The 15,078-nt window shown below is 41.0% G+C and overlaps 1 protein-coding gene across 1 annotated transcript; it reads left to right on the top strand.

Annotated features, from left to right (window-relative positions):
- The first annotated feature begins 1,134 nt into the window (after positions 1-1,134).
- dkk1b (dickkopf WNT signaling pathway inhibitor 1b) lies at positions 1,135-2,977 on the top strand. The gene is made up of 4 exons (XM_075484532.1): positions 1,135-1,489; positions 1,607-1,751; positions 1,853-1,987; positions 2,089-2,977. The coding sequence occupies exons 1-4, from the start codon at positions 1,274-1,276 to the stop codon at positions 2,352-2,354; spliced, it is 762 nt and encodes a 253-aa protein (XP_075340647.1). The 5' UTR covers positions 1,135-1,273; the 3' UTR covers positions 2,355-2,977.
- Positions 2,978-15,078: the final 12,101 nt, after the last annotated feature.

The following is a 15,078-nucleotide window of genomic DNA, read 5'->3' as shown; positions in this document are numbered from 1 at the left end:
GAGATGAGGGTTGGTTGAAGGAATGTTTAATTACACATTTATAAGATTCAATTTGAATATGCCTAAACAAGTATCTCCTCACTGTGGACATGTCTCTCACTGTTGGGACCCAAAGGGTCAGAGAAGGGCAGATCAGAGTCGCCTTTAATCTCGAAGTGCTAGTCAACGCTTAGGGGCCTCCCCGCGGAAGTCCATTAATTCGGTAAACTTTTCACACCCATTAATGGTCTGCATATCCTACACATTGATGTCCGCCGCTGGTGTAATCAAGCACACTTTGGGGGATAAATGCTACCTCTGCGATCAGGGAGATCAAATGAAGTAGTTAATCGACGCAAGTAACTTCAATCACTAGTCCTCGATCAGCCAAAGGGCAGCTAGTCTACGTGGATGGCAAATAAACTGGAATAACCCAATAACCCCTACAAAGATGGGCCATCGTGATACCAGAATAACGCTATATGTTGAAGAATGCTCTTTAAGTTATGAATTAAACACACTGGGGGGAATAAACAGTGTCATAGTATGCCGCCTTGGCTTATTTATAAAGCCATTTAAAAGCCATTGAGTAAAATGTTTGATTAATATTTCTGAAAAAACTACGGAATTTGGGTAGTTTAAATAAGAATAATAAAGAAAATAAGATGATCACGTGTTCTTGTTTGTATTATTTATACAGAAGATGATTAAAATCACCCCAGAATATAAATATGGGATGGAAAGAATTTGTTTGCCATGAATATTATTAAGTTGTAGAATAATATGCAACAGAAGTGGTCAAATGTGACAAAAATACAACATAAAAAAAGGCAGTGAGATTGAACACCAAGTTAGGTGAAATTATTATTTTTAGTATTTACTGTTTTTGATAAATCTTAGTTTAAACTCACTGGAGTTAGACTGTTTGTTCCTTGCGCGTCAGTGATGGGTATTCAGACAGACTTTGCAGGTCATTATCATTCCACAAACACTGTGAAACGTAGTGCTGTGCAGGGATGGCCATTTCCGTACAGTGGGGCTCTGTTTGAAATTCCACCCCTCCGCCTTTGTTGTGCACAGCGAGGGGCGGGAAGACAAACAGGTCCACATGTATAAAGCGATCATCCCGGGACTGTGAGTCAAGAGATTTCCAAGCATCGTTCCGAAACTCTCTGGAAACTTTGGGATTCAGGAGTCGAGGCTGTTCGGACTTTGTCATTTAGATTTTCAACAAAACAGGGGATTTTCTTTCTTCTTTTCTGTTTGTTTGCCATAGAACTGACAAAGGAGAATCATGAATATGCCGTTAGCGCACCGCTTCTTGGCTGCGTATCTCACGCTGTTTGGATACTTTGGAGACGCTTGCGCGGGCGCAGTCCTGATGAACTCCAATGCGATCAAAAACTTACCCGGGGCTCCGGCTGGCAAAGGCGCCTACACTGTCAGTCCGAGTCCACACACCTCCCCTGCAGGCAGTATGGGGCACAAATTACCCATGGACACCGTACAGGTAATTTCCGACGCGTAAAGGTCAACTCTCCGGCCCGCGATAGCAACTGCGCTCATGTATGTTTCATGACAGCAATATCTTTTGTGACGGGGTGTTTATGTTGTTATCACACAATAGCAGTCAGGTGTTTGTTCGGATGATGAAGACTGCGGAGGTGATGAATTCTGCAACGAAGCCCGAAGTGTCTGCCTGCCCTGCCGTAAGAGCCGGAAGCGCTGCGTAAAGGACTCCATGTGTTGCTCAGGAAACCGCTGCAGTAATGGTGAGTTGTCTCTATGTTTACTGATATCTATAATTAATGTGTAATTTACTTTCTACTGTGCAAACACGTGGGCTAAATACATTCATTTTTGCCGTTTGTAGGTGTTTGTCAGGCAAATGACATGTATGGCACAGATGCATCCAGCATCACTGGTTGGCATAAGCAAAACAACACCATGGAGCATCAAGCCAAGAGGCCTCCCACTGTCCGTGACTATCAGCCTAATGCAGTCAAAGGTGAGCCTCATGTCAAGAACCGCCAATCTTATTTTACAGACTCAATATGTTTTCAGTTCGATCTGTTTCATGACACATTTTCATCCTTTTACTTTTTCCAGGCCAAGAGGGCGATACGTGCCTGAGATCATCAGACTGCTCTGAGGGTCTGTGCTGTGCCAGACACTTCTGGTCTCGCATCTGTAAGCCAGTGCTGACTGAGGGCCAGGTGTGCACGCGCCACCGCAGGAAAGGCACCCACGGCCTGGAGCTGTTCCAGCGCTGCGACTGCGGCGAGGGCCTGGCCTGCCGACCAGAGAAAGGAGAGCGAGATCATGGCGTCAGCAGGACAGCAGCCCGGAACCTACACACCTGTCAGAGACGCTGATACAACCACACGGATGCACTCACAGAGACAGAGACACACACTCACACAGAGACACACATGAATAAAACACTGACAGACACTGACAAATACTCCTCAGTCTTGCATACACCAAAGATGCTGACACACACACACACACACACACACACACACACTCAAAGACACCCAACACCTAAGACATTCTTTGCTGCCAAAGTTGCTGACACGAACGCATCACCCTGAAGGATAGACATGAATCCTGGAAAATTGATACACCCAGAGGGATGCAACAGTGCGAAACGAACTGATATACTTCCCCATCAACTGATGAAGAGTCGGAAGTTAGTATTGGACATTTCAGAAGTATTTGGGGAATTGATTCATGTCAGTAGTGGCAGAGCTGTTTTGTTTCTCTTTTTATGAAACTTGGAGCCACTGTTATTGCAGTAAATTACTGTCGTGTAAATAATGTCCTGCAAGTGGCACTTATTTGTCCTATTGAATTATGTCAACACCAGTATTATAAAAACATGGTGCTGCATGTTTTGTAAATATATATATATATATACATATATATATATATATATATGTGTGTGTGTATATATACTTGTATATATATTGTTTTATAAGAAAATATATAGAGAAAATGTGAAGATTTGGTTTTATTAAATGTCTCCTTATAACCTTATCCCTTCTTTCTGTCTATCACATTTGTTAGCATCTTACACAGAACAAAGGGTTTTGAGATATGTCAATTAGGAATGCATCAGTTGGGTTCCAAACCATTTTGTCTAAAAATTCAGTGCAATCGTCCTCCAGAAAGCAAAAGCTGTTTGAGAAATCACTCTGTGCTGTTTAACTCACAGCCCAGGGTGAGTGAATGGGTTCAGTGTTTGGCCCAGAAATACTCCAATTCACATATTGGTGAAAATGTCCATTTTCTCTGAAAAACAAAACAAAAACAAACCTACGACGAGTCATTACTGGAGTATCAACAATCCACTTATTGCTATGGAAACAGAGAATGGTCAATCGGGGTCATGCTCATCATAAGATTGCCAATGAATACAGAATAGGATGCAGCAATATCAAATGATATTTGCAAAAAGGTAATGACAAAGCATATGTGTCCTGAGTGTTTGCCACCAAGACAATTTGGTGTTGGCTAGTTTCTAATTACAACTTCTCTGTCTTTATGTGCAGCAGAGCACATAGCTAGCTATCCACGCTTAAGCCTCTAATTACTTCATCTTACTCAATCTGCACAAGGATTCATGAAATAAAGTGCACAGCAGCACTTTAGTGATGCAACTTGAAAAAGAAAAAAAGAGAACTTGCCTCGCTGCAATTGCACAGCACACCCCATTTCCTGACATGTTGCGCAATGGATGTGCTCTAATATGTAGGCTATGAATCCAGTCAAATACACCTTGGTGCCTGTAATTAGACCTGTTTAGATTAGAAGATGGCAAGTAAATTACTGTACTTTTTGCTTGATTTTCTTGTCAGATCAAAAGGAGCACAAGACACTCTTGATATCTGGCTGAGCTAGAAAAACCTCCTTGTGTGACACTGATTCCTTTTGGAGGAAAATAAGGTTGAGGTTTTACCTTACCGTCACTGAAATCAGTGATGAAAAATTGCCAGAAAGGAAATAAGTCAAATGCCCCTCTTGGGCATCTTATTTATCAATCGAGTATATCTATTGTATGTTATTTTGTAGTTTCTATACACTGCTACCCAAAAAAGATCACTTTGAATGTCATTGCAAGACAAATAATGACACAACAGTAGTCTATATAACAATACAAGCCTACTACCAGGAGCCACTTTGTATTAAGTATTAAGCTTCTTAATTGAAGCTGCATTCCGTTTTTAATAGAGCACTTCTGCATTGCGGTATAGTTATTTTCATTAAAGTAGACAATTTGAGAAAAATGCTTCACCACTTTTGAGAATAGACGTATCCATTTAAATAATTTAACTTCCATTCTTTACAGTAATTGAGAGTAATGGGAGCATTGTCAGCAACACAGTGTACCACACAGGCCCAGCCAAGTCATGTATGTGGGGGTCCAGGAATCTGTGTGTTTAAGAGCCTGTCATCATTACACCAGCCACAGACTAACACAGGCCACAGGCATGTGCATCAACTCAAGGACAGCCGGATTGTGTGTGTGTCCTTGTGTATACTTTACACACATTTTTTGGAGTAACTACAGTGACGACAACTGCACCACACGCAACAACGCACACAGCCATGTCCCCACATGCCGCTTAATGGCTTTTATACATTTGCAAACACAGCTACACGTGTACACACACATTCACACGTCCGTCCCTTATCGAGGTGTGAGATACATGGAAGAACAGCACACTCACCCACACTGTGGCATCCTAACCATCAGTATTTGGTGTCGTCATAGCTTGAAAATGAATCAGCACATCCACTATTGCATGTTTTCATGCACTTGAAAAGGAATAGCTACATGTAACTATGGTAAATATCTACCTAAACAGCCCACGTGTATGCTATACCTAAATAGAATAATAGTTGCAAAGTAATTTTTTATCTTGTTGTACATTTTATGGGTATTTGATTCAATAAACCAAACATAAAAAAACATCATACAAATCAGATTTTGATCTAAAACCAAAGCATTGGTTTATACCACTATCTCCCTGTGATCTCCCTTCACAATCTAAGATGCAAATGAAACCCTTTTTTCTGCTTGAGTACACAGTACATCTGTTATTGTTACTGCTGCCAAACACCCATGACTCACAGAATTATAAAATTCATGAGTGAACCATGAAAGATCAAATGGGGAAAGAAATGAGGCAGAGTACACAGGTGGAATGCATGTTATTTTATCAGATGAAACGTGTAGCATACACTGGTATGAACATGTGGACAAAGACCATGCTCTTAAAAAAACAACATTTCACTTGGAGGTGTCACACTTCTGGTTACTGGCACTGATCACCCCATTCAAAAGAAACACAATGCTCACTATTCATCTTTGTGAGATGACAATCTTCCCGATTGAGCAATATGGTTGAATCTCCCTGTCCTTGGGAAATAATAATTAAACAAAGGGCAACTCATTCAGCACAATGTGTTGAGTGTGTGAATACAGGTGGAGAACAAGTTTGCTTTATTTATTTTACTCTTGGATGATGTCAACACAACAGAGCAAACAAGGGTTTCACAGAGTGAGGTGATGACAAGTTGTATTTTGATTGGGTTTCATGTTACGTTCCAGGAAATTTACTGGTGACAATTATTCTCACTTGCTTCCTGTGTCTTTGTTTCTGTTCATTGTACCTCACTCCTCTTTTTAGTCTCTTTTGTCTTTGAGCATATCTGAACCCAGTTCCAATATCAAGTAAATACTTGTGAAAATTATATATATATTTTTTTATATATATGTATGAAATTGGGTAGGGTTGCATGTTGGCAGCATTTCAACAATATTCACTCACCTAGTAATTGTAATTGTAATGTATCAGTGCAGTTTCCCAGAGATGTTTGGTAAGCACAGGTTTTGTTGTGGTTTTTATAAGCACAATAGGGCAAAATCTGGCTACCTGAGTGCAATAATAAGAGTTGTGGATGCTCCTCTGTCTGTTTGCAGCAGTTGTGTCACAAGATAAACTAGAGACAAGATAGAAGACATTTTTACATGGCATGCTTGTTGCTTCTCTATGTCCTCTGCTGAAATAAGTGCAACAGCTGATGGCTGTGGCCTGATCTTACTCTCAGAAAGAGGGAGGGGAAATAGGATTTTTTCAAATAGTGAAAGTATACTCTAAAAAATGTAGAACTATTGCCTGATATGTCAGCATCATATTTCATAAAATTGTGACTTGAGTTCCAATTTATTAATTAGCCGAGAGCTACCTGTGCATTATACATACTTCCAGTAAGAACATAAGCTTCTGTAGTCCAGATGTCCCGGTGGCATGTTAGAAGGCCACTATCTACCCCATTCGCTCTGGACCTTTTACGGAGATTTTCCACCTAATCCCCTGGAAATTCAGTGAGCTAGACAATATTCAAACTTCGCAGCTAATCTCCGGGAGTATTTACTGTAGATGAGCAAGTGTGTCAGTGTGTACAGGGGAGAGTTTTGCTGACTCGTTTGCTGCTTTCCTTGCTGCTTGCTTGTTAATGATGTAGATACATTCAAAACACATGGGGTAATATCAACACCAAAAAAGTCATCAATTAGCCTTATCCTCCATTCTTAATATGCTGAAAAGAAAACACATTTACATTTTTACATCATGTCAAGATCCCCTTTTCTCACATTCTCTTTCTCTCCTGGTCACAGGAGTAACTGTTCTGCAGATGAATATTAGTTACTTTTACTTCTGCTGAGGTAGGTCACAGACCGGCAGCCCCTTTACTAACCACTGATGGAAAAGTTGGTTAATGCTTGCTAATGAAAGTAGTTAGCTAAATGTTGGTTCCTTGGTTAAAGTTACAGATTGATAGTGCTTGGTTACAGTCCCACTCCAGCAGTTCTTGAATCCATAAAAACTAATCTCTTTTCCTGAAAATTGTATAGATGTTTAGGTTTTTGCTTTGAAAACACTTCTAACAGTCTGAGGCTGCGGCTACACGAAAACGTTTTTCACTGTAAACGATACTTTTTCTTATCGTTTCGCTGTCGCGGCCACACGGAGCCGGCGTTCCCACTACCCCAAAACGATAGTTTTTCAAAACGGGTTCCAGAGTGGGAAAGTTTGAAAACGGCCTCGTTTCGTTTCCATTGTTACAGCTAAAACGTTTTTGCGTCAGTCAAACGTTGACGCTGTGAGCCAATTTTAACACTTCTCTATTGTCTCACAGCGTGGCGTGACACAGTGGCGTGTGTACTGCATCGTTTCATCGTTTTCATCCGTTTTCGTCTGGACCTGAGTCTTTACAGCAGCGCGTTTCCGTGTGGTCGCAAGAATTTTCGTACCCGTTTTCAAAAAAAACCTCGTTTCGTTTTCGTGTAGCCGTAGCCTTAATGCTGCAACTTTCTCATTCAATGAGTGGGAAACATTGGATATGCTAATGAGTTCCACCCACATGGTAGCCTTCCTCCAAGTGTCATTCGACTGCAAAACTCCCTCTGTTACACTCATACTGTAAATGACAAACAGCAATAGAATAATGATCAGGGCTGTTAACTCCATCTAACTCAGCATCAGACTAATGGATTTGTCACATAAGAGAAAACGTTACAGAAGCGATGCATCGAGCTCTGTAGTTGATTCATTTACTGTTTGGCAAAGCCTCATTAGAAATGTTGTCCATGGAAGGGCGGCTGTCTATTTTTAAGGAAGGGAAACAGGGAGAAAAGGCTGAGATATGGAGAACGACATGATAACTGGACTGAAAATCTGTGGCCATAGGTCTTATGGACTGATGAATCCTCACCAGCCCGGACCAAACAACGCTGCTTCCTGACCCTGCGTATGCTCACTAAGGGAGGCTAATGGATGATTTCTTTGATATGTCCTGGGTTCCCTTTCATCTTCTGTTGCTATCTTTTTTGTGGTCTCAGGTCCCTCTCTAATTAAGTCATCCTATTTTTGAGACTATTTACCACATCTGTGTGTGTGTGTGTGTGTGTGTGTGTGTGTGCGCATGTGTGTGTGTGTTGGACTAAAAGAGAAACAAGTGGCTGTGTTAAATTGTGTCTGCTGCCTGGACAGTAACACAACACAAGCAGAGTAAAGAGAACATGCCTATTTTACCTTCTCTACTGTAATTCTATCAGAAAAGGCAGTGGAAGTAGAACTCAAAGATCATGCAGGCAATACAGTTCAGCCTACACCACCTGTATCCTTCAGGTGGTTTCCCTCTTTCTCTTTCCAGTCCTACCATGTGCAACATATCCAGTGCTTACACAGCTGCAATCACTTCTGAGCAAACGAATAACCTGGCCATTGTTTTTACAAATAATATCCCAATATGCAACGTCTGCCCACTGTGCCAGACTAGCAGGGGAACAAACAGATGCACCAGGAGGGGGGCAGAATTTCATCTGGGGATAAAAATGCCTACTCTTCATTATGGTTGGTCCAGAAGTTTGCTGCTGGCGGCCTGAGGCTGAGAATAGGACAAGAGCCAGGGCCAAAGCTGGCTCAGCTCCTAGCTGCTATGTAAAGTCTGCCTCAGCCACAACCACATTGCACAAAGCTGCCTCACACATATAATTTAGTTATTATTTACAAAGTTTCAAAAAAGTTTCAAAAAAGTTCTGCAGAGTGAAATAGCTGTTGTAAAACTAATGCAGAGTTTCTATTCAGTGAAGAGTAAAGTATTATTATACTGAAAGATGGGAGTCTTATGGAGTCACAGTCAATTAGCACAGCTGATTGACTTAGAGGGGACCACAGAAACCGTATGCTTTGAGAAATTACTTACAGTTCTGAGGAGAGACCATTTAGGTAATGACTGGCAAAGCGCAGCATAAGTGCATGCCATCAGTTGGAATTGCTGGTGAGCATGCCTAATTCAGCATGCTCACAGCAGACAGGCAATGACTTTTATTGGAAGCAGGAAATAGACGTCTCTGAGCTCATGGTTCATACTGTTAAACATCCTCAACAGGAGATGAGTGTATCTCTGTGAGACATAGACAAATTTCTTTGTGTTGGAACATCAAAAGCCCCAGTTGCGTGATGGCAAAAGTTTACTCAACAGGGTAGCATCCCATCAGACAAAGACATATTATTGGCCCCGGTGGTTCAACTATTGACCCATTAACAGTCATCAGGCCTTAATAGGAGCTTTTCACCACTCGCCACCTCCTTTCATGCCACCCTGCCTCCACCAGTCAATCTCATCTCCTTTAACACCCAAACACTTTAATGTCTCTGCTTGTTTTCCATCCTTTCAAAAACACTGTCCTTAACGCCACCAAAGGCAAAGGCTGATGCACAATCTCATTTCTGTATGGACTTTACAAAGGTGGAGTCCTTGGTAATAGAAAGGAGCTGAGGAGATAGAAGCTTTGATCTCTCAAGGGGGTAAATGGATTGGATTGTCTTACCCCTGCTGGTGGGGCTAAGCTGGGGACAGTGTGAGCCACAGGGGGTCATATCAAAGGTAGTTTATCTTCTAAGGGCCATCTCAGCAGCACATTAGTACGCTATCTAAATGTTGATTTGCTTACACCAACATCTAAGGAGCCCTAAATGAGCTGACAAAAGAGAACACCAAGTGAATGTAAATGAGCAAGATGGTCAAGTTCATTTTGCTCTGCAGACCTGAGTACAGCTTATCTCATCCTCAGTGCCAGTTTTAAACCCAACCAAAAAATAACACTTAAATAGTCTTGCTATTATTTCTAAAAGTCAAAATGTCAACAAAATATACCCCAACTCAAATCTGATTTATTCCCTTATGCATCACCTGGTCCCTCTACACATAGAACCAAACAGCATGCTCATTGTCTCTGTTGTGGAGAAGGAAATGATTGGGAACAGCTTATAGCCACAGCAAACAGCCGTGTTGAGGTTGCTGCCTGTGTGTGGGTTGCTCCGTTGTGGGTGGGAAACATCATATTACTGTCACTCTCACAACTGACTTTAGGAAAAAGGTATAAATCACTCATATTTAGCACACACCCCAACACCCTGTTCCAGCCACATCCAGACAAAGAATTAGGTTGATCATGCATGACATCTTTTCCTGTAATTTGGTAAACTGTGGACATCGAAAGGATCTGTTCTCAGATGCCCCCGCTGTTACAAACAACAAACTGCACATGCATTTTTTAAAGAGAACCAGTTCTGTATTTAACAATATCCTGAAGCCACAAGGGTCATGCTAAACAAAAGAATATTTTGGTGGAAGTAAAGGGAATTTTTTTTTTCATTACAGCTTTATTTATTTATCACAAAAGTTGAATAACATATTTTCAAATGTATTGCTTCAAAAGATACTTGTTAGGCTTGTTAAGGTGAATTCTCAACCATACGAGGGAAAATTTAACTCCGTCCCTGGCTTCACAGTTTACTGCTCTGAATGCATGTCCCAAATGTGGGACTTTAAATAAGCATCTCTATTTTTAGGAATTTTAATACCAGTAGCACCGGTCTGGGTCATTCCATATCATTAGAAATGGCTCCAGAAATGAACAAATTCTCCTGGCACTCAAATATAATTCCGGTTCTTAAGCGTATACTACCATGAATCAAAGCCAAGCCTAAAACCTCCCTCTATCTTTGGTGTTTTTTTTTTACTCTCTACTGAAATTTGGGTTGACACGTTGATTGAAAATGCCCGCTACTTTGGTTATCTTGTGCATCAAAGGTCCAACTCAGCACATTCCCCAGGGGCTTGAATTGAGCTCAGAAGCCTCAGTCTAACTCCCTGTTATTGAATGGTACATTTCAGCCTTTTCTATACTCAGCCATTAACCATGCTAGCTGTCTGTTGGGCTCTTTTCCTTGTCTTTGGCTGTTGGGTGAATTTTTGCTTGATGGAAATTACGTTCCAAATTCGTACTCCTTTGCATTATAGTTGTTGTGAAGGCATCTGTTGTCTTATTTAAACTGACCACAAAGTGTATATTGGTGATGCTGGCAAGGGTTGGCTTCTCCACCGCTCTAATTAGCATTCCTTCCAGATAAAACAATGATCACTTGAGGACGACTGAGCTAAGCTTGCAGGAAGTGATCTGAAGAGCTGATAGGAACTCGTGATTGCCAAGCTAGTAATTCCAGTCCTCCTTGCATAATGTTTTAATTCAGCGTCACCCCCATCACCTCATTTTGTCCCATCACTAATCTTGTCTTAACTTATCTTCAAACTACCGCTTTTCCCTGTGGCTGCAGGCCTTATCATTTATTGATTATGTCTCTTAGATTAAAGGAACTGCTTTCATTTCCACAAGAATGTGGCCTACTCTTTGTGTCCATATGGAAGCATTTGCTGGACAGATGGGTTATTTTCCCCTCTAGACAAGGTTCCACTGGTCAGAAGGGGATTCACAGGGACTTGGTAAGCAATGATGCAGTAGATAGCCTATCCAATTGTTACTGGCTTTGAAGTTCAACTACCAGGTGATCTTTAATTGACCATGCAGGAAGAAACAAACAACATGAAAAAAAGCAGTCTGTGCAGCAACACTGAAGCTAAAAATGAAGTTAAGGCTGAGTTATACTTCTTTTAACTGCCCTTGCGCTTGCGTCTTGCGCGTATGTTAATGGCTCGAGACGTTTATACTTCATTTTGCTTTGTCGGCGCTTGCGTGTGCTGGGTGGCGATTCACCGCCAGGACAGTAGGTGGAGTAGCGGGTTTTTTCAATGACAAGCCTACTATGATGAAAGCAAATTCACCGCCAGGACCTCTTCGAGTGGATTCATGCTTCTTCTTCTTGTAAATAGCCGGTATTTTGTCAGATTTTCAACACCTTGGGGGTCTAAACGACTACTTTCTCGCCTGAAAATGTTTCAAATGTTGCTAAAGTTATATATTTACAGAGTTTATAGCTTAAAGGAAATCAGCTTTTCAGGCTGGCTGATTTGGGCTCGGACAGGAGTGAAGTGCACTGTGTGTAAACGCTCTGCATACTGTCTGATCGATGAGTATGCCGTTTTCAAGTAGTAGGCGGTTTCGAACACAGCCAGTGGCTTGCGCTTGCGTCTTGCGTAAAGTTTAGAAAATTGAGGTGACACACGCAAGCACGCAAGGGGGGGCTTGCAACCGCGCAAGGGCTTGCGTTGCGTCTTGCGTTGCGTCTTGCGTTACCGACTATAAACCAGGCTTTAGAAATGGTGCCATTAATTGCATAGGCCAGTTTTATAGAATGTCATGTTAATTCCTCCAGACGATTCAGGGCTGTCAAAAGGCCGCATGGCCCCCCTCAAGCCCTCTATAAGACATACTTTCATGAGCTGAGAAGCTGAATTGCCTGAATGTGGGTTACACACAAATGACGGACATTTTGTCTTGGGGTAATTACTAATATGCCACTGTTGTTGCCCAAGCTGCCTGTATCTGGCTTTTGGTTTAAATGTTGGGTTTACTCTCCCTGGGCTGTGTGGTTTACAGCAGCTTAATCACAAAGCCACAAGCATCTTAGCCATTTTGATAGCAGCCAAACTGGGAATGCTTCATATGTAACACTGTTTTTTGCTCGTACTTCATATAGCATGCTGTTCTGCAGCATCAGCACAAAAATTAAATAGAAATAATTCATGATGATGAGATATATGATAATGTTAATGCAACCATGTTATCTTAAAAGTTGGGACGTTGAGTATGCAAATAAAAAAATAAGGTTGTGGTTTGCAAATCATTTAAATTTTACATTTGATTCATAACAGTAAAAAGACAAGATTAAAACAGTTATCACATTGTTTTGTTTCAAGGAAGCCACGGATTATCAAATATTAGAAAATCAAGAATATGTTTTTTGATGCAGAGATGGAAAGAATCTTTAATCTAAAAAGTCATTTTGAAGTGTATGCAATCTTCACCAATGCAAGAAATTTAATGACGGTAGTCTCCTACATTACAATGTTGTGCCGTGGTTGCTGGACAGCTACTCTTGTGTTTTTGTCAGGGACAACAGCTGGAGCATCTGGAGACAGTTTCCAGACACGTTTCAGGTTTAAAATAAGGGGATGAGTAAGAAACTAGAGCATAGCCTCAAGATTAAAGAGAATAAAGTGATAAAATATCTTCAAATGTACATCAAGAACCACACGCTTCTGTGAGATAACACAGATCATCAGTCAGGACAAGCACATGGATGACATTAAACTTATCAGCTCAGGACAAACTTTTCAGCATCCAAGCGTCCTGATCACGCACTATATTTTCCAGCACACAGGTGTTTACAATCCATTTCAAATGACCTTGTTTACAAAAGCAACAGCATTAAAAAAGGATTCCAAGTTACAAGCAACGAGGCAATTAACGCCTGTGTACTGAGTCGAGTGCCTTCGCTCAGTACTAATGGTTTGGGGCTGAGTACCAAGCCTGTTTTTTATTGAGTGCTCTGGTGGCGAGGCATCCAAAAGTTGCCTCAAGGGAGATTTTGAAACTTTGGCTATCTGGAGACACAGAGGTATTTTTTGTTGTGCTGTGCTTGTAATTTACAATCAGGCTGATAAACTTAGAAAACTTGCCACTGTTGACTCCTGCAGTGCAATCACATAAAGGTTCAAGTTGGTGCATTTTGGAAGTTGCCCAGGACCTGTGAGACATTACAGTCAGAACAGTGCCAAGTTTGGGCCTCAGAGCTGCTGTTTTTCCACAGAGGAGAATAACAGTTTCATTTGGAGAAACAAGTTAGTTGCACATTTACTGTAAAATTGGTTAAAGTTGTTTTTAATTCAAAGCAATCAAGAATCATCAATTTAGTTTTATTCTACTCATTATTGACATTGCTGTAGATCCAGTTCTCTTATAACGTTTCTTATTTCTTATTTGCAACAAGTGCTCTAATAAGTGGACATACAGGTCATGTGTCCCTTTATTCTGACTATGACCCATAGGAATGTTTATAGTGGCAGAAAATGGTTTAAGTCACTCACAAAGAGAATTTGGTTAGTTTTAGGGAAAGATCGGAGCTGCGTCTAAAGGAGGATCTCTGTAGACATGGTTACCAAAAGTAAACACATTAAGGTTATGGAACAGTAATGTCAAAAGAAAGGCTGAGTTTTTGTTTGAAAGGGAAAATTAACAGCATTGTCATGGCTACAGTAATAAACATGCTGTTAAGGCTATCAAGTGGTCATGATTAAAAGTAATGTGGACCGTGGGCTGAAATGTGAAATGACCCGAGCCTCTCTACAAGCCTAAAGTGGGTGCTGTCACAATGAAATGTAATTTATAGGAGACGATCATTCATCATGTATGAAAAGTGAACATAGCATCTGTCTCAGATGTTTATCCAAGTACACTACTTGGTCAGTCGTGAAAGGGTTGATTTTATTATTACTACTAATATTATTTTCACTGAAGGACAGTCTCTTCTTTTGTATGAAATGTCTCGGTAAACTCACACTGAACCACATGAATGTATTTTTCCAGCAGTGTTTACACATTCAGGCTCAAAGTTTACTTGTCATTGACTAGATTCTCTGTCAAATTATTAGTAAGGCTGGACTTTTTACTGCCATGTCTCTAGTAGCAAGTGTGAGTAATGCACAGCCGAGTGGAGTTCATAAAGTTGTTTTTCATTTGGATGATTTACAGCTAGGTAGTGCGTTTACTGATGGTGATTCTTTCAGGTGACAAGCACAAACTTCAGCAATTCAAATATCTGATTGTTCAGTGGAAAGGTCATTAAACAAAGGTGCCAATGTAAATATATATGTAGAAGGATGTAAGGTCTAGGATCTTTCATCACTCAATGGGATCACATGGCACTGAAAGGATCAGATTATTGGCTAAATTACAATAAGAATGAGTTGAGCAAGGGTAATTATCCTTGGATATATGGCGGTGAATGAATCGGATCAGAAGCACAAAGCATGTCATACTCGATAGGTGGCGCTGTACCCATTTCAACTATTGCTAATAGATCCACTTCCGGTTGACCCCTTCAACACCAACAACAACAGCAAACTCAGGCATTCGAGAAAATGGTGAATGAAAAGCAAGTTGAAGGTATATTTCGTTTGTGATGAGCTGCTTATTGCACAAACGCGATGCACAACGGCGCATTCTCCATCGTGGTGTTTGTTTCTTTCCAACGGCGCATCTCGAGCATGCACAGAACGCAA

Source organism: Odontesthes bonariensis, chromosome 2 (assembly GCF_027942865.1).
Source record: "Odontesthes bonariensis isolate fOdoBon6 chromosome 2, fOdoBon6.hap1, whole genome shotgun sequence".
NCBI classification, from domain to species: Eukaryota; Metazoa; Chordata; class Actinopteri; order Atheriniformes; family Atherinopsidae; genus Odontesthes; species Odontesthes bonariensis.
The sequence above is the reverse complement of the archived record's forward strand: the minus strand, read 5'-3'. Positions and strand labels throughout refer to the sequence as shown.

What these genes read in the sequence shown, in the direction of transcription:
- dkk1b (XM_075484532.1), top strand. Translation starts at nt 1,274, where the DNA reads ATGAATATGCCGTTAGCGCACCGCTTCTTGGCTGCGTATCTCACGCTG. An exon ending in AGGAAACCGCTGCAGTAATG is followed by an intron (nt 1,752 to 1,852) that starts GTGAGTTGTCTC and finishes TGCCGTTTGTAG; the next exon opens with GTGTTTGTCAGGCAAATGAC. An exon ending in TCAGCCTAATGCAGTCAAAG is followed by an intron (nt 1,988 to 2,088) that starts GTGAGCCTCATG and finishes TACTTTTTCCAG; the next exon opens with GCCAAGAGGGCGATACGTGC.